The sequence below is a fragment of the Oncorhynchus nerka genome, linkage group LG23, assembly GCF_034236695.1.
Source record: "Oncorhynchus nerka isolate Pitt River linkage group LG23, Oner_Uvic_2.0, whole genome shotgun sequence".
NCBI lineage: Eukaryota > Metazoa > Chordata > Actinopteri > Salmoniformes > Salmonidae > Oncorhynchus > Oncorhynchus nerka.
The window spans coordinates 53,666,949-53,687,211 of record NC_088418.1 but is presented as its reverse complement, the minus strand read 5'-3'; the positions used below and the strand labels follow the sequence as shown (position 1 = coordinate 53,687,211).

Below are 20,263 nucleotides of genomic sequence, written 5' to 3'. Positions count from 1 at the left end.
AGACTCTTTTTGTGAGAGGATATTTCATTTTCAGTGTTTGTGGTCAAACCTCACTTCTGAAAAGGAGCAACATTCTGGAATATGGAACAACTACCCAAGGAGATCAGGTAAGCGATTATGACACAATACTTTTGTAGAAGTAGAATCATTTTTTAAATGTTTTTATTTGTGAGAGAGAAAAAAAGTGCAACTGTGTGGTCATCCAATAACAAAACAAAATGGAAAAACATTATGGTCAAATTGTGCACACAGTTCTTCAGACATAATCAGAAAATAGCACACACACACTTACACACACACAGCAGGGCTTGGCACAAAACAAAACCCATTTGATCTTATCAAAACATAGCGTTTGGCAAGTAACTTCTATGACAGACTGAACAGTGCTTCTTTACTGGCTCAAGGCGTATCATGAAAACAATCAAGACAAGAGCATCAAGTTCACTGTGATGATACTTGTATCAATATGTGTAAAATAGTCTACTCACTGTTTCATGCTCTAGTATTGTAGTGGTGAGGGACCTTACTGAACATTCTGTGCTAAGGACAGGGTCAAATAACGTTCAGTGCATTCAGTCCCACTTTCAGTAATCAGTTACACCTCCACAGGTCAACATGAACTATAGATGCGCACCCACACACACACACACACACACACACAGCCACCCTTGGCAGAATTTTCTGTTGGGCTCTGTAGATTCTATAGCTCCCTTGTGCTTCCTCCACCGGCAACACTCAGACACACATACCCCTTACCCCTCTGCTCCCCAACCCCCCCCCCAGGCCCCCACCCTCATATAAGCCTTACACACAAACACACACAGGGATGGGGCTCTAAGAAACAAAGAGAGAGAGAGTGAGAAGGAGAGTATGACATTGAAGAATTAGCCCTAGACTGTTTGTAAGAGGATGTGTAATGTTTGTGGTCAATTCGTGGGATGTACTTTTGTTATTCACTTCTGAAAAGGAGCAACATTCTGGAATATAGAACAGCTACCCAAGGAGATCAGGTAAGTGATTATGACACAATACTTTTGTAGAAGTAGAATTCTTTTTTTTTATGTTTTAATTTGTGACTCATGGATTTGTAAATATTTATGCAACTGTGTGGTCATCCAACAGCCAAACATCATGGTCAAATTGTGAACACAGTTCTTCAGACATAATCAGAAAATAATTCAAGTAATATCCTAAAATAGAACACTGAATTAAAATGATTAGAGGTTATCAAAGAAGGATATCTACGTTGGTCTGTGGTGCACCTTTTGAAAACCTTGTGGTGGTGGCCTTTATATAACAATTACAATAATATATGCCATTTAGCTGATGCTTTTATTCAAAGCGACTTACAATGGTTTTGATTGGGGGACAAGCCCCCAACTCTGTCTCTGATCCACTGACTCGTAAATATACAGTTAATGTTTGTTCTGTGTTGAACACAAACTCCATCTTTCACTCAAGCCTCTGGTGTCATATTAGGTGTAGGTGTAGAATATCAGACCCACCCCTATCCGGCCATCCAGTGTTTTCCTAGTTCATAAAAGTGTGTCTTATTCACCCGCAGACTAACATGTGCTTTAAAAATTACATTTCCTAACTGTGGTTAGCTTTCCCCAGATTTTACCCTAGTTAGGCTAGGCTAGGCTAGGCTATGCTGTGTTTTGGATGTATTCTTAGCCTGGCACCGCTATGTCGTTGGTAACCCTGTTCCTTGGTGACAGCTTTGGGGTGAGATCAAGCTAAGGATGCTCTTGGCTATGGTGCGATGCTGAAACCCAACAAGCAGTACTACTGGGTCAAAAACACAGAGGGAGATCTTATGACCAAAAAAACATTATTAGACGAATCTACTATAGAAATCATGGATACTGTAGCCTAACATGACTGTGCCTAAATTATAGTACTGTCCTGTTTGTGTTTTTGACCTTTGACCTTAGAGTAATCTTGGTGATAAACTCAGACATCATGTAATGAATTATATTTTATTGACTGTTTTGGAAAGATAGAAATGAAATTGCCTCTTAGATAAAAACATGGAGGAAGCTCCCCAGTTAAATCTGACACCTGTTTTTTCTGCAGTCACTATATCAGGTCCTTAATTTTTTTTATTGTCACAAAATCATTGTGTCATTATAATTCACACTTGATAAGATAAAGCAAAGGTTTCACTGGCTGGCTATGTGTGCCATTCCCCAAACTATATGGTGACAAGCAGAGAGAAATAAAAGCGAGAAGAGCATATACGTTCAAACAGGCTTTTCTCACTACCCTGGAAGTGCCAGGTTTGATTGAATAGGTCTGTAAGATCACTCACATAACAGAGGACAAAAATCAGATAAAACTGCAGTTCCTCACAATAAAATGACAGCTCTTAATAAAGATTGTAAAACTAACTCTAGATGTTTACACTTCATAAGGAAAGGCACTGGTGCTCACTGGTTGTGTTCCATGTAAACATCGCCATCATGTCTGTCTCCTCAGCAGGTGGAGCGGTATGGATGCCCACCCTCCAGAGAACCTGTACCCATACACCGTGTCCAGACCCATCTACTCCAACCCCACGTTTGAGGAGGACAACGAGAGGCAGGCCCGGGAGGAGAGGACCCTGAGGGAGAGACTCAGCCGCACCTGTGGGTCAGTTTGGACAAGATTTTAATAGTCTTACTGAAAGGAAAACAGGCAACATTTTGTATGTTTGGTCTGTGAAAAGTGAATCTGTCTGTCTATATCTATGCTGACTGTAATAATGTTTGACATTAAATATGTGTTTTTTCCAATGCAGCTGCTCAGGTAGGCAGGCCCTGAAGGTTGTGAAAGGAGTCTTTCCTGTCATTGACTGGCTCTCCAGATACCCAATAAGAGAGTGGCTTCCCAGCGATGTAATCTCTGGTGTTAGCACTGGTCTGGTGTGCAGCTTACAAGGTGTGCGTCCCAGTTTTCTCTAAACCAACTGTAGTCGATGTGTAGATTCCACAAATAGCAACTTTTTGATTTTCCATTGTGACCAAATGGCATTCTTTCCTCACTGTTGTAATCACCCATGGCACGCTGCTTTGAACCATTTCATGCTTAGACAGTTTTGTTTAGTGCTCTTTGAAATAACAGGTTGTTGAAACTGAAAGTCATGTCAGACTGCAGTTGCCCCTCGTCAATTCTCATGTGAGAAGACAAACACTGCTCATTTTCTGTGGTTTATTTCCTTGTGTCTCAGGCCTGGCCTATGCCCTGCTTGTGTCCGTGGCTCCAGTCTATGGACTCTACTCTGCCTTCTTCCCCATCCTCACCTACTTCCTGCTGGGCACCTCCAGACACATCTCTGTAGGTAGGGCCCACCCCTCCACCTGACTGACACCTGGACTGACCATTGACCAATGACTAATGAACTCATCCATCTCCTGTGATTGGACGTTTAATGAATGAAGCAGAGACGTATCAAGTCAAATATGTAACAATGCATTTACAAAGGTGGCATCAATTGCGCGTGCACTTATCAGGTGTCTCCCTTGCCTGTTCTCCACCCCTCAGGTCCGTTCCCTGTCACCTGTCTCATGGTGGGCTCCGTCGTGTTGACCCTCGCCCCCGATGACCACTTCCTGCTTCCTGGGAATGGCACCGGTGTGAATGGAACAGAGGCTGATGGGATTGTGGTGGACGTGGAGGCCATGGAGGCCCAGAGGATCATGGTGGCGTCCTCCATGACTGTGCTGGTCGGGCTGTTCCAGGTAACTATTGAGTTAAAGATTCAGTGCAAAGAGGAAGACATTGATGTCCCACAATGATCTGACACCATCTTGTTCATATTAATATAATAGTTTTTGCTGGTCAAGTCATATGGTCTACTGTATCTCCATGGTGACCAGGTGTTCCTCCCCATACAGGTGGTAATGGGGCTGCTCCAGGTGGGCTTCTTGGTCCGTTACCTGTCAGACCCCCTGGTGGGCGGCTTCACCACGGCCGCTGCCTTCCACGTCCTCATCTCCCAGCTGAAGATAGTCCTCTCCGTCCCCACTAACAACCACAGCGGCTGCTTCTCCATCCTCTACGTGAGGGTCCAATAATCGAATACACACTGTAGAAGAACGTCTGTCTAGATTCCTTTTGATTGGCTGTTAGTGTCGGAGAATTCATTCAGAAAAAAACATCCTAGAGTTTTCTATCCATTAAACAACACGTGGTTATTGGCAAAATAACAACGAAAGAGCTTTCTATTTAGTGGTCATTCTATCCAACTAGGTTCATTCGAAGGCCTACTTTGCATTGAACAAAAGGCACATCTCAGGGATAGAGTCAGACATAAAGATCACCACATATGACCAATTCCTCTGTTTAGACGCTCATCGACGTGTTTACCAACATCCGACAGACCAACAGAGCTGACCTGGTGGCCGGGCTGCTCACCATTGTCATCGTCATGGCCGTAAAAGAGGTCAACTCCAAATTCCGGCACAAGATTCCTGTCCCCATCCCCATCGAAGTGATTGTGGTAGGAAGTGGAATGGCTCACAGTCAATATTTTACTGTTGTGAAATGATAACGATCTGTGTTTGAGATTCTATAAAATGCAGAATATCCAAACATGTAATAGGGTCTACGGAGAATTCTGAGGACATTATGGGCTACTATTAATGGGGTGTTTTTAGAACTTCTACACCAAGTTACATCATCCTAAGTGATAAAATAACTATAACCTAAAGATGAAATGCTGTATATGTGCGTATCTCCTGTGTCCCATATGTGTGTGTTACATGTGTGATACATGTTTAAGTGTACAGTAAACCATCATGTCTCGCCTCTCCTGTGTCCAACTGTCTCTATCTCCACCCCAATCCACCCCCCTCTCTCCCAGACTGTGGTTGCCGCTGGTATCTCCTACGCCACCGAGCTGGAGTCGCGCTACGGTGCCAGCATTGTGCACAGCATCCCCAGGGGGTGAGAGCCCTTCCTGTGGCACTTCCTGTTTCCTGTCCCTAAAGCAGAGGATGTTTTGGAGTTTTTTATGGACAGACTTAGAATCTTATGGTCATCCTCGTTAAGTCATTCAGCAGGCGCTGTCCTAACCAGACCAACTTGGCTTGTAGTGTTACCATCAGAGTATTAACAAATGGTTCCAACAATAATATCAACAAATGGCATGGAGAAACATTCCTAACAATACCAAACATAACTGAAAGACTATTTAAACAACAAAATGAGTTCAATACAGTTAAATTGGCTACTGTACATTTCCTAAATCAAACACAATATCAAAACTGTAAAATATATGATGTTTTCCAATGTAACTTGTGAGGTGTTTGTCCCACAGGTTTTCTCCAGCTCAGCCTCCCAACACAGAGCTGCTGTGGAACATTCTGGGCTCCAGTTTCTCTACAGCGGTAGTGGGCTATGCAGTAGCTGTCTCTGTGGCCAAGGTCTACGCTGCAAAACACGACTACACCATCGATGGCAATCAGGTGTGTATGCTTGTGTGTGTGTGTGGTACGTTCCAAACTTCCTGCCAATCAAGTTCTTTCCCCAAGCAGAATCTCTCTCACACTGCGGGAGTCGACCTGTGATGTGAGAGTGTCTATAACCAAGAGTTTAATATGACCTTCCTAATGTCTCTCTGAAGCAATTTGAGCATTGTGGCCAATATCTATTTTTTGGAGTCACTCCACGCAAACACACACATAGTCAGGACACCACTAAAACACTGTGTTGGTTATTATAGTAAGTATCACTTAAATGCTTCGTTCAATGGGTTTACAGTAACTCAACACTCCCTACCAAAACCGGATTTGTATATTGCAAATTAGCACCAATGCAAATGTTTTCTAAATCAAGGCCCTAGTCTCTATGACATCACAGCAGAGCACCGGTACAGTATGTTGAAGAACAACATTTGCAGATTGACACTGGTTTCTCAGCTGTAACGTGTGCGATGCTCCATGTGTCATTTGCAGTAGATTGACCAGGCTCTCTCCCTGTGTGTCCTAGGAGCTGATAGCGTTCGGGTTCAGTAATGTGTTCTGTGGCTGCTTCTCCGGCTTTGTGGCAAGCACTGCACTGTCCCGCACCGCTGTACAGGAGAGCACCGGCGGCAAGAGTCAGGTACACTATACAGTACTTATAGGCAAGAAAAACACACACACACACACACACACACACACACACACACACACACTAACAGGGTGCCGTTACAAACGTGTGTACTATTCTTACAGGTGGCTGGTATAATCTCAGCTGTGATGGTAATGATTGTGATCCTGGCTCTCGGGAACCTCTTGGAACCCCTGCAGAAGGTGAGGAAGAGATCCAAGCTGTATAATGGGCCAACTCATCAACCACATCCAATGATAATGCAGAGTGTGAAATGGGATTGCTGTAGAACAGTGGTTCCCAAACTTTTTTAAAGTCCCGTACCCCTTCAAACATTCAACCTCCAGCTGCGTACCCCCTCGAGCACCAGGGTCAGCGCACTCTCAAATGTTTGTTTTTTTGCCATCATTGTAAGCCTGCCACGCACACACTATAGGATACTTTTATTAAACATGAGAATGAGTATGAGTTTTTGTCACAACCCGGCTCGTGGGAAGTGACAAAGAGTTCTTATAGGACCAGGGCACAAATAATAATATAATAATAATCAATACGTTTGCTCTTTATTTAACCATCTTACATATAAAACCTTATTATTTAATCAAAAATTGTGAATAACTCACCACAGGTTCATGAGAAGGGTGTGCTTGAAAGGATGCACATAACTCTGCAATGTTGAGCTGTATTAGACAGTCTCAGTCTTAAATAATTTTCCACACACAGTCTGTGCCTGTATTTAGTTTTCATGCTAGCGAGGGCCGAGAATCCACTCTCACATAGGTACATGGTTGCAAGGGGCATCAGTGTCTTAACAGCGCGATTTGCCAAGGCAGGATACTCTGAGCGCAGCCCTATCCAGAAATCTGGCAGTGGCTTCTGATTAAATTCATTTTTCACAGAACTGCTTGTTGCATTTTCGATGAGGCTCTCTTGTTCAGATATCGGTAAAGTGGACTGGAGGCAGGGCATGAAAGGGATAACGAATCCAGTTGTTTGTGTCATCCGTTTAGGGAAAGTACCTGCGTAATTGCGCACCCAACTCACTCAGGTGCTTCGCTATATCACATTTGACATTGTCCGTAAGCTTGAATTCATTTGCACACCAAAAACAAATTATGGAAAGATCTGTGTGTTGTCCTTGTTAATGCAGACAGAAAAGAACGACAACTTCTTAATCATAGCCTCAATTTTGTTCCGGACACATTGAACATAGTTGCGGAGAGTCCCTGTAGTCCTAGATTCAGATCATCCAGGCGAGAAAAAACATCACCCAAATAGGACAGTCGTGTGAGAAACTCGTCATCATGCAAGCTGTCAGACAAGTGACAATTAGGGTCAGAAAAGACAACTTTAATTAAGCTCGTCTCAATTCAAAAAAATGTGTCAATACTTTGCCCCTTGATAACCAGCACACTTCTGTATGTTGTAAACGTGTTACAATGGTCGCTTAATGCAGAAAATACACAAGAGTTCAGGGGCCTTGCTTTAACAAAGTTAACCATTTTCACTGTAGTGTCCAAAACGTCTTTCAAGCTGTCAGGCATTCCCTTGGCAGCAAGAGCCTAACGGTGGATGCTGCAATGTACCCAAGTGGCATCAGGAACAACTGATGGCACACGCGTTGCCACTCCACTATGTCTCCCTGTCATGACTTTTGCGCAATCAGTACAGATATCAACACAGCTTGAAGTCCATTTGATGTCACAAAGCTGTCCAGTACTTTAAAAATGATCTTCTCATGTCATGGTTTCCAGTGGTTTGCAGAAGAGGATGTCTTCCTTAATTGACCCCCCATAAATATAACGGACATATACCAGGGTACCAGGCCCAACATGTCTGTTGACTCATCCAGGTATAACGCATATAATTCACTGGCGTGTATGCGAAGCAGTAATTGTTTCAAAACATCTCCTGCCATGTCACTGATGCGTTGTGAAACAGTGTTGTTTGATGAAGCCATTGTCTGTATAGTTTTTTGTTGGCCTTTCCCCCAGCATTGTCCCATCCATATCCGCAGCAGCAGGAAGAATGAAGTCCTCCACAATAGTATGGGGCTGGCCTGTCCTATCCACTCAGTAGCTCACCATATAAGACGCTTCTAGACCCTTCTTATTAATGGTATCTTTTATACATGTCTTAATACTTGAAAGTAGTCTTTTTTCTCGCTCAAAAAACTTCTGTGGCTTATTTTTCAAATTGTCATGTTTTGTTTCTAAATGTCAAAACAGTGAAGGTTTCCTGCGACAGAGTAACGGTTTACTATTATTATAATTATAAAAAAATTTAACCTTTATTTAACTAGGCAAATTAGTTAAGAACAAAATCTTATTTACACTTGACGGCCTAGGAACAGTGGGTTAACTGCCTGTTCAGGGGCCGAACGACAGATTTTTTTCACCTTGTCTGCTCGGGGATTCGATCTAGCAACCTTTCAGTTAATGTGATTGGATGTTAATTATTTGACTAGGCTATTTTATTTATTTATTTATTTCACCTTTATTTAACCAGGTAGGCAAGTTGAGAACAAGTTCTCATTTACAATTGCGACCTGGCCAAGATAAAGCAAAGCAGTTCGACAGATACAACGACACAGAGTTACACATGGAGTAAAACAAACATACAGTCAATAATACAGTATAAACAAGTCTATATACAATGTGAGCAAATGAGGTGAGAAGGGAGGCAAAGTAAATACAATATAGCAAGTAAAACACTGGAATGGTAGTTTTGCAATGGAAGAATGTGCAAAGTAGAAATAAAAAGGAGCAAAATAAATAAATGAATTAAATACAGTTGGGAAAGAGGTAGTTGTTTGGGCTAAATTATAGGTGGGCTATGTACAGGTGCAGTAATCTGTGAGCTGCTCTGTCAGTTGGTGCTTAAAGTTAGTGGCTACCTGTATTTGACCTTGTGTTGTTATTTTTGCTGAACACTAAATGGTTTCATTTTATTTTTGTCAGTGAAACGAGGCTACTCAGGCGAGAAAAAAAACTCACCCAAATGTATAGCCCTGTTGGAAAATATAAATGTACTGTTTGAAAATGGTTATTTGACGTACCCGACGGCATTGCGCATACCAGTTTGGGAATACCTACTGTAGACTAACACACTAATCCAGCTCTGTATGGGTCCCACAGTCAGTGCTGGCAGCCATCGTCATCGCCAACCTGAAGGGAATGTTCATGCAGGTGACAGAGGTGCCCACACTGTGGAGACAGAACAGAGCAGACTGTGTGAGTAACACTGACACTCAGCAACAGTGTAGAGCACCATCCACTTTCAATCACCTGAAGTAGATGACATGAAAGCATGATCAACTTGGAAGACATGCATGGATACATGGAATAACTATACATGTAATCACTGGCAGTAAAGATACCGCAGTGTGTTGATGTCACCCAATCCACTCTATTTCACTTCAATGTAACAATTGCACTAGGACATAAGTTAAAACTGAAACTTGTTATATTCCAAGTTCATCTGGCTGGCGACCTGCCTGGCTTCTGTGGTGTTGGGACTAGACGTGGGACTGCTGGCTGGCCTGGTGTTTGAGATGGGAACTGTCGTGGTCCGGACACAGTTGTGAGTGACACATAACACCTACAGCACGCAACACAATGCAATGGAACCAATCACATACATTCTGTGAAGGCCTAAATTAGATGTCATATTTTGATGTTGATATTGTTGTGTACACTACAGTATTTACTCTGTATTATAAACCCTAAATCAGAAGATCAAAAGATTTCCCTGGCTCGCGTGTTTGGCCACGTGCTCTTCACCGCTGTGTAGATAACAGTCTACAGACGTCATTCAGCGAAACTATGGGTAACATTGAGCAGGCCTCTTCTGTAATCAAAGGCTATTAGGATGGCTTTGAAGTCTTCAGCTCGTGTCATTAGAAATATCAACCTTCCCAAACCCACTGATGTATAATGTAAAACAAATAAGCATTAAAAAAATAACTGCTAAGAGATTCTAGGATTCATATGCTTGATGTGTCCTAGTTTAAAGTGTCATTATTTATATTTTCTGTCTACAAAATATAAATGATTAGGATGGCACTAAGACAAATATATTTAATTTATAAAAATATATATTTTCCTCCTCATCCATAGTCCTGCATGCTCTACACTTGGAAACATACCCGGCACAAACATATACAGGAACATGAAAGACTACAAGAATGTAAGACATCTGATATGTTTGAACTCTAATTAATATATACCAGAAATGGATGCCAGAAATAAATGCAATAATGAGGACTTCCTCTGTCAGATTACAGAAGTTCCCGGAATTAAGATTTTTAAGTGCAATGCTCCCATCTACTTTGCCAACATTGACTACTTCAAAGAGCGATTGAGAGTCACGGTGAGTGAGCTCATTATATTTCCCCTTGGCATTGTATAGATTGTGGATAGGCCTTATCATTCTACAAGCAGGCAAGATGAAGGTTTGTTGTGCATTTGACCTTTGACATGCAGGTGGGGTTTGACTCTGTCAGAGTGTTCAAGAAGAGGAATAAGGCCCTCAAGAAGATTCACAAACTCATAAAGAAAGGGAAACTGAGGGCGACAGAGGTACGATACAATCTGATTATTGATAACATTCATCTGTTCAGCTCAGAATCTTTTGAAACAGGGAAATTCCATCTTTCAGTCTCCTTTCAACCCTTTGCACTCATTTAGTTTTGCTCTGTAAAGTGAGCACAGTACCTGGTAACCAGTTAGGATTTTAAGATAGGTTGTGGAAATACATTTGACTTATTGATTGATTGATTGGTTGAACTTCTGTTCACCCAGACCGGGGAGGTGGTATCCGAGGTCTCCCTGGGTGTCGACAACAAGGGCTTCGAGAGCGAGCAGGACAGTGGGCGGGAGTCCGGACAGGTGGAGGACGGGGATTGGCCTGTGCCAGAGGTGGAGGTCCGTGTGGATTGGGCCTTGGAGCTACCAGTCAGGGTATCGGTACCTAAGGTCCAGATCCACAGCCTGGTACTGGACTTCTCAGCCGTGTCCTTCCTAGACGTGGTGGCAGTCAAGTCCCTCAGACTGGTAGGTCGGACTCTACTACTGGTACCATCCATATGATATTCTACAGAATAGATTTTACAGGCCAAAGTTCATTCAAAGACAAAATATCCCTTACTACAGTGTTATAGTGAGTCATCTTTCTGGGGCGGCTGGTTAGAGTGTTGGACTAGTAACCGAAAGGTTGCAAGTTCAAATCCCCGAGCTGACAAGGTACAAATCTGTCGTTCTGCCCCTGAACAGGCAGTTAACCCACAGTTCCTAGGCCATCATTGAAAATATGACGAGGCATCATGTCACTGCTTATACACAGTGCCCAGGCTCATGACAATGACAATGCACAAATGACAAAACTAAAGGAATAAATACCCTCTGTATGGTTCAGTGACGGACAGTGACGTTTTAGATGAGGGAGGCCAATTTTTTTTTTAATAGCATGGCCTTATTACTATTACAGCATACTGGATGATTGCCATTCATATTCCATTCACCCAGCTCAATGTAATATCGATAAGTTTAGGCTACATGATACTAACATTTCCCCTACCCCCATCATGAGGTTGCTACAACCTAGCCTGTGAATGACAGTTTACAATGCAGGTGCACTGGTCGAGAGAGAAATGAGAGTAATCAAGGTGACAATGACACATTCAATACTGCATCGCACGCTCTTGAATGCATCTAGCTGATTTAGGGTATATTCATTAGTCCAACAGTTGCTAATTAGTTTCTTTTGGACCAATTCAGGTATGTTTATCCCTGTTTTGTTACATTTGCTTCCGTTTAAGAAATGTTTTTCAACAGAATCTTTGGAATGAATAGTAGTCGAATACAAATGCATGACAATTTTGCCGGTTGTATAATTCATTTTTGCATCTATGCTCTCTCCTCCTCTCACCTTTTCCCATCACTTGTCGACTTCAGTGCACAACACATCAGCTATCTGTGACCAGGCAAAAAAAACTTTCCAAGCCAAACCTTCATATCATAACCGCTAACAGTTACACACAGTCTACATCATTGTCACCATATTAGCTAACGTCATAGTCATAGTCAACATAGCTACTAATAACTACAATCATGAAGTACAGTGTACAGTCAGCAAGCAGTTTAGCAGTTACACCGGTGGGCCCCGGTGGCAATACATTTATAAAACCAAAAGATTACCTTGACTTGGAGAGTTCCAGTGTTTGATAGATATAGCCAGCTAGCTAACATAGCATCCCTCTCTGTTTGAGCTAAGTGTTTGAGTAGGCTAAACTAGCTAGCTGCATTAACTACTATGTGAAACTTCAAGGAGAGCGGTTAAATTGTTGTGAAGAAGGCTTCAGGGCACCCAAGAAAGTCCAGCAAGCGCCAGGACTGTCTCCTAAAGTTGATTCAGCTGCGGGATCGGGGCACCACCAGTACAGAGCTTGCTCAGGAATGGCAGCAGTTAGGTGTGAGTGCATCTGCACGCACGGTGAGCCGAAGACTTTTGGAGGATGGCCTGGTGTCAAAAAGGGCAGCAAAGAAGCCACTTCTCTCCAGGAAAAACATCAGGGACAGACTGATATTCTGAAAAAGGTACAGGGATTGGACTGCTGAGGACTGGGGTAAAGTCATTTTCTCTGATGAATCCCCTTTCCGATTGTTTTGGGCATCCGGAAAAAAGCTTGTCCGAAGAAGACAAGGTGAGCGTTACCATCAGTCCTGTGTAATGACAACAGTAAAGCATCCTGAGACCATTCATGTGTGGGGTTGGTTCTCAGCCAAGGGAGTGGGCTCACTCACAATTTTGCCTAAGAACACAGCCATGAATAAAGAATGGTACCAACACATCCTCCGAGAGCAACTTCTCCCAACCACCCAGGAACAGTTTGGTAACGAACAATGCCTTTTCCAGCATGATGGAGCACCTTGCTATAAGTCAAAAGGGATAACTAAGTGGCTAGGGGAATAAAAACATCAATATTTTGGGTCCATGGCCAGGAAACTCCCCAGACCTTAATCGCTTGAGAACTTCTGGTCAATCCTCAAGAGGCAGGTGGACAAACAAAAACCTACAAATTCTGACAAACTCTAAGCATTGATTATGCAAGAATGGGCCGCCATCAGTCAGGATGTGGCCCAGTAGTTAATTGACGGCATGCCAGGGCAGATTGCAGAGGTCTTGAAAAAGAAGGATCAACACTGCAAATATTGACTCTTTGCATCAACTTCATGTAATTGTCAATAAAAGCCTTTGACACTTATGAAATGCTTGTAATTATACTTCAGTGTTCCGTAGTAACATCTGACAAAAATATCTAAAGACACTGAGGCAGCAGACTTTGTGAAAATTAATATTTGTGTCATTCTCATAACTTTTGGCCACGACTGTAGACCTTCATTGCAAAACAGTGTGTATTAATCAATTATTTGGTGACGAGAATATATTTAGTATAGTTTTATGTAAAAAGGATAACTTTTTTTCATGTTTCACAATTTTTATTTTTATGAAATTCACTGAGGAGGGTGGTCCTCCCCGGTTCAACAACGTCAGAATACTACTTTAAATATTTCCCTGTGTCTGCTCTGTTTACTGTAGCAATGTCAGGGTGCAGGAATGTGTTTCATCAGAGGGTTTGTGTGTTTAGTGATTACAAAGCTTAACCCTGTGAGATAAATGGCTTGGTGTCACACTAATCTATCCCCCTCTGTCCTCTACAGGTCATTAAAGAGTTCCTACGCATCGGAGTCAATGTCTACATTGCAGGCTGTGACGGTACGGTTTGGGATAAAAAAATACAGTATATGTCACTATTTAAAGTCTTGAGCATAGTAAGCAGTGTTATCGGGACAGTGCTATCACTTTCTTACAAAGAATTCTGCTGTGTAATGTTTGTTCAACGCTGCCAAGTGGATTAGAATAAACTAAAAGCAGATTGTACTATCAAAATGTCCATGTCATATTTTTTACATTTAACTAGGCAAGTCAGTTAGGAACAAATTCTTATTTACAATGATGGCCTACTGGGGAACAGTGGGTTAACTGCCTTTTTCAGGGGAAGAATGACAGATTTTTACCTTGTCAGCTCGGGGTTTCGATCCAGCAACCTTTTGGTTACTGGCCCAATGCTCTAACCACTAGGCTACCTGCTGCCCCAAAATGATAATAATAACAACCATAATAATGGTTGTGTTTTGTTGGCCTGCTTGGAGGTTCACATTCTGATAACTGGTGGTGTCTGTGCCAGTCTGTTTCAGCACTGGACAGCTCTGCCTTCTGTATTGGGCTCTTTGCTGTTGTTATTGGTCTCTCTAACTGGCATCTAACACTCCAGATGAAATTGTACGGAAAATGGAAGCCTTGTCCTTCTTCGATGAGGAGGTGACACGAGATCTCCTCTTTCTCTCTGTCCACGACGCCATCCTCTTCATCAAACTGGAGACAGCCAATGGGAGCATGCAGGATGCCATGGTTGAGGGGGTGAGGGACCCGGAAATCAGTGGTTTATTCTCTGATTTGAATTGATGCTCAAACAACTGACTAAAGACTGTATTAACCTTGCCATCTTGTCTTTGTCTGTGCCCAGCTTTCTCTAATGCAGGATTGCAAGGAGCCACCGCCTTTCACTGAGGAAGAGGACCTGATTGAGACCTATGACAACCAGCATAGAGTGAGAACTATTTTCATCACTCCGTTCTCTTTTATTGTCAATCGCATCAGAATGTTTGACAGCCATTATGTTGTCCGTTATTCATCCGAGACTCTCTGCTCATCCATAGGCAATCCATGGACTCTCCAACTAACACAGAAACGCAGAAGAGCTGACCCTGTATCTGTGTTCTCTGTGAACAGAGGATCAACCAGCATAAGTTATTTTCCATAAGGGACCACGGTCAAATCAGGTGACACTGACGATGGATTTTCCCCAGACTACAGCTCAAACTCAGGGGAAGCTGCTCTTCGCCAACTGAGTATAACTTTGGACTTTGGAGTGGACTAAGAGGGTGATTTGAGGCAGCCGATATCTCTCTTTAACAACAGTAAAGTGTCTTAATTAGATCAATGAATAATAAACTGATTTATATTATTGTAACCTCTCTGCTATGTCAAGGCCCTTCTCCTTTACAAGTGTAATCATATAAATAGGGAAAAACTACAATAGGAGTTATGCATGTCCTTTTCCTTGTACGCATTTCAACAACAGGACCATTGTTTGTGTTTGTGTCGAGGGCTTTCAGAAGAACAAATGCATAAATACAGAAGTCCTGCTCATTCGTGCAGTCGCAGTTGATCTGTGTTATAAGCACTCAGTTTCCTCCCTCCTGAGATGGGCACTCCCGTGAACCCGGAAGAGGGAAGAAGAGACACTTCTGTTTTATTTGTGACCTACTTAGTTAAATGGAGTCCAGAAACAAGAGTGGTACTACATCCCAGATGCCTTCACAGACTTCTTCTCCTCGACCCATTCCCTGCACAGGAAGTGATGTCATACAGGAAAAGTTTAAGTGTGTTTAAACAAAGATTGTCTATTATATTGACAAGATATTCAAGTGACTGCTCTAACAATGGAAATACATGTCCTCAAAGATGGAAGGTAGGCAGAACGCGGCGAGATCAGGTGAGACCATTCTAGCCAATGAGAGAGTAGATAAGTGTGTGAACAACAGGCCATAGAGATAGATAGAAGAGTCATGTATTTGTGCAATCATAGCGTCTGTACCAGCATGGGCAGCGCCATTGAAGCAATCTACATTTTAAAGTAGTCATTTATTTTTTAGAGAAGAAAATAACATCCGTGGGCGTGGAGTAAGCGTTCAGCTGGAGCAAAGAGTTTGAGGCAACCCAACTCATAGGAATCCCCACCCAGTTGATTACTGTCAAATGGTGAAAGCCCTCAATGGCAATGTCCATACTAATATCCATGATGAGGCTATCTCCGACAACAGGCACAACTCTGATATAAAGTTGTTTTTGCGTAGCTTGCATTCTAACCATTATGAAACGTCTATTCAATCAAATAAGCGTCACGTAGCAAATGATCAATTCTATTTTTTGTTGATCAAATTCGATACAAAATTCCTCACTTCATTGGTTTATTTTCGGGGACATATTTTTTCTTCGCTTCTTCCTCTTTTGGATTAAAGGGTTTGGTTGCTTGTTTTTTATTAAGGCCATTAAGAGATGAATGATGCAACGTTGCGTTCTCAGCCATCAACTCATCACAATAAAAGGCAGACTAGACTGTTGTAAAAAAAATGTGTACTAGCAATACCAAGAGCAGAACTGTAAAGGTCTTTTAATCATGTCTAAATATGGACTGCAAGCATTTAAAGCTTTGTGGAATATTACATTTAATGTCATATTTCCTTTCCCATTCAATCAAAATATCCTTATCTGCCTCTGGCCATGTGCGGGGTATGAGTTGTTTGTGCAGATTACGGCCCTAGTGTTCCCCTGATGTTCCTGTGTGGGTTACTGTGAAGTAAGCTTGATAGTGCTGTGTTACTAATTGTGGGATGATGTTTACTTTGTTTTCAAATCTGGCGCCTACTGGAGCACTGTGTAAAGGCATTTATCACCGTAGGTACACATCCTCTTTACACACACACACACACACACACACACACACAAATGGCATTCATTCTTCACCACATTGGACTACAGTGGCTGACTGAGTCTGAACATGGTTCTCAAATAAGGTATATTCAACACTTGTTTTTAAGAGTTATGTTTCATTTTATCACTTGGGGGAGTACAGTCTTACTAGATGGGAGAGGCAAGAACTTGTACAGTGGGTTGTATAGTGTAAAGCCAGCTTTAAAAATACGTATTGCTTTCCGTTCAGTCTAACATAGTCACTACTGTAAGACTCACACACACCTTTTTATCAGATTCAGTCTATTTCAGTGAGCAACTACCTCACTATTTGACTGCTGCATCTATTCAGATCAAGGTGTTCTTTCTATAAGCAGGTTACTGTTTCAGTACGTACAGGTTGCTCCATTCTTAATGATTGTGAAACGATAGCTGCATTTATACCTGGTTCTAGCTTTGTCCTGATCTTGTCCACGTTCTGTTTGTGCCCACATTTTTTAGATGGGTAGAAAGTCAAAAGACACATTGTGATCATATCATCCTGTCCACCTCTGGTAGTCAGACACACATTGTGTCTGGGTATCTTACAAGTGTAGACAGATCTGGACAGAGAAACCATTTAAATCATAATTTTTCCCGCCCTATAAAATCATTGACAGGTGGCACCGTTGACTGATTACATCAATATGTGTCCAACAATAAATAAATGAATAGCATTTTGAAAAAATTGTTGTGAAATCATTTACATAAAGGAAGGGACCAGAACATTTGGTCACAATGCAGACACAGGGGACAGGTAACAGACATATTTTAATGCCATGTGTCGACACATTTCTGGAAATATGGGCCCAATCAGAATGTAGACAAGATCAGAACAAAGGACTCATGTCAGCACCAGGTATCAATGGGGCTTAGAGCATCCATCACCTGATCTGCTTTCATGGCATCATGATTTTGTTTTTAAATATATGATTATATGATCAGTAATTCATATTTGACAGCAACTGTGGGTGTGAGATTGTTAAATAATTGTGTCTTTGAAGAGTGGGTTTATTGTGTTCTGATCTCTACCGGTGGTTGTGGATTGTTATAGTTGCTAGGATTCTCCCATATGGAACCTGTTCCTGGGGACAACCTGACATGCATCGTGTCTTTGTTGTTTATCATCACAATGTAAAAGGTTCTCAGTTTTCTCTGCTGAATACTACCGCACTGTTTATTGGTTGTTCTATTGTTATTATTATGTTGTGTAGGCCATGCCAAGCTCCTATCAGGAGTGATTAATTGATTCAATGATTTACAGACTATTTGAAAACTCACTAAATGATACATGGGAAAGTATGTTCATTCATATATGAGACATGTTTATTTATTGTGCTTTATTTAATGTACTTTATTGTACTATTGTACAAGCCAATTGTACTCACATATGACGACTCAAAAATAATTGTACTTTTAAATTACTTACTTGCAAAACCCTACACAAAAAAAACAAAAATGCAGACAGACCATCACAAATAGTTTTTAAACAGTTATATTAGTAATTCTTCACATACCTCAATCACATCACTGTCAAAATGGGTCACAACCAAGTCACTCAGCTCCCCTTGCTCTGTGAGAGACCGTTCTTTTCTTTAATCTGCCTTTAAGAGTGGAAAGGGCAGTAATAGGGAGTCGTTAACGGAGCGATCCAGCCTTCATCAGCCATTAGAAATCTGACAACACACATGTCAAAGCCTTGAAGGACAAAGGCCCGATCTATAACAAACAGCATGACAAGGCAAGAACATCATGTTAATATGAGGATGTGCTTCTTTTGATTTAGTAGACTCTATCTTGATTAAATGTAAACAAAAACATGAGCAGGCCAAAACAGACGCGTTTTTTGTTCTGGAGGCACTAGTGGTCACTAGCTGGCACAGTCACAAAGTCATACAATCAGATTTGAATCCTAACCATCATTTTTGTTTTTATGGATTTTTACAATGAAGACAATTTTGCAGCTGGCCCATCTAGAGGAAATCTCTCAGTTCTGCCTCCAGGGCAATATTCATGACAAAAAACATCAACCTGTGAAACATACACCCCAAATATGTTTCTTCGGGTACTGCAAGTAATAAATATACAGTAAAAACAGAGAATTAAGTAACCTTCCCCTACACACACGTGCACATACTGTACACACACACACACACAACTATGAGGTCATTCCCACAGACATGCTATTTTCACTTGACTGGAATGCAGCATTGAAAGCCAACAAAAACATGTACTATTTTGCTGTGATAAAACTGTGATGATAACATAAAGCAGAGATACCTGTAGCTTATCAACTGGTCACGCAACAAGATCTGGGTCAATGTAATATGCTTTCATAGAGCCGCCTGCGGTTAGGAAATCTGTTCCCAAGTATTCCCAAGCATAACTAGAGAGGCATATGTGATCGTATCCCAATGTAATCAAGGTTTGAAATGATTCTGTTTTTGTCAAATACTAAATCTGTTTGGGCTTCTTTGGGTAAATTTGCAGTGTACAAATTATTTATGACTATGTTCCAGCCTCTCGACCATTCACTCAAGAATAAATTGTCCTGTGTCTGATGTAATTAAGGACCCCTGATGTATGGTGTATATAGATAGGCTGTAAATAGGTATGCTGTAGGCCTTTGTTTGACACAAGTGGTCAGCATGTACTGTAGATATGATGAAATTGGGTCATAACAGTCTGGACAAAACAATTACTATTATAATTTTACATTGTTATTCTTGAATTTCTTCAGATGGGTGCTTTAGATAGGCTTCATGTAAGACCTACTGTTAAGTACAACAATACATCCCCTGCACTGACACCCCAACCCCAGATGAACAGTAATATCCCTTCTGTGTCGCTGCAATGAATCTCACAACATTAGCCAGTGTCACGTCCTGACCTTAGTTCCTTTTTTATGTCTCTATTTTGGTTTGGTCAGGGCGTGAGTTGGGGTGGGAATTCTATGTTTTTCATTCTATGTGTTGTTCTGTGTGTTGTAGTTCTATGTGTTTGGCCTGGTATGGTTCCCAATCAGAGGCAGCTGTCAATCATTGTCTCTGATTGAGAACCATACTTAGGTAGCCTGTTCCCACCTGTGTTTGTGGGTAGTTGTTTTCTGTTTTTGTATTCTGTATTCTTTTGTTGTTTTTCCATTCAGTGTTCAATTCATAATAAAAGATGAACACGTACCACGCTGCATCTTGGTCCTCACCTTCTTCCACCAACGGCCGTTACAGCCAGCTTGAAAGTTGAGAGCGGGATATTATTGTATAGTAGTACTGTTACCCCTCTTCATACTCATCCATGTTTAACCTCAACCTCAACCCTAACCTGAACCTCTACCATGAAACGTCCACTGATCTCCAGTGTACAGCCACGACCACTGTCCAGTCCTCCCTACCCTGCCCATAAGTGGGGTTCTCAGACACACTCATTCATCATTGAAAGTTGAGGCAATGTGCCAGGGCATTTATCAATAAGAACAATGGTCAAGGATAAGGCAGGGCTGGCGTGTGATGACTGCATCACAACTGCTGTTAATAATTATAGTTAAGAACGATAA

The 20,263-nt window shown here is 41.7% G+C and overlaps 1 protein-coding gene and 1 long non-coding RNA gene across 2 annotated transcripts; one reads left to right on the top strand and one right to left on the bottom strand.

Annotated features, from left to right (window-relative positions):
- The first annotated feature begins 835 nt into the window (after positions 1-835).
- slc26a4 (solute carrier family 26 member 4) lies at positions 836-19,889 on the top strand. Its single transcript, XM_029630386.2, has 21 exons — positions 836-1,010; positions 2,482-2,634; positions 2,783-2,922; positions 3,212-3,322; positions 3,526-3,722; positions 3,879-4,043; positions 4,331-4,483; positions 4,847-4,929; positions 5,303-5,450; positions 5,974-6,087; positions 6,201-6,278; positions 9,213-9,308; positions 9,551-9,657; positions 10,194-10,263; positions 10,354-10,446; positions 10,560-10,655; positions 10,878-11,129; positions 13,797-13,851; positions 14,411-14,556; positions 14,663-14,746; positions 14,856-19,889. The coding sequence occupies exons 2-21, from the start codon at positions 2,495-2,497 to the stop codon at positions 14,877-14,879; spliced, it is 2,352 nt and encodes a 783-aa protein (XP_029486246.1). The 5' UTR covers positions 836-1,010; positions 2,482-2,494; the 3' UTR covers positions 14,880-19,889.
- On the bottom strand, positions 1,964-20,152 carry LOC115107038 (uncharacterized). The gene is made up of 3 exons (XR_003860147.2): positions 19,891-20,152; positions 18,228-18,314; positions 1,964-9,281 (listed from the first exon to the last, which is right to left on the bottom strand). It is a non-coding gene; the product is annotated as an uncharacterized LOC115107038 (long non-coding RNA).
- Positions 20,153-20,263: the final 111 nt, after the last annotated feature.

Coding starts and splice junctions, on each gene's coding strand:
- slc26a4 (XM_029630386.2), top strand. CDS start 2,495: ATGGATGCCCACCCTCCAGAGAACCTGTACCCATACACCGTGTCCAGA. Junction 3,323..3,525: donor CTCCAGACACATCTCTGTAG/GTAGGGCCCACC, acceptor TCCACCCCTCAG/GTCCGTTCCCTGTCACCTGT. Junction 6,088..6,200: donor GCACCGGCGGCAAGAGTCAG/GTACACTATACA, acceptor CTATTCTTACAG/GTGGCTGGTATAATCTCAGC.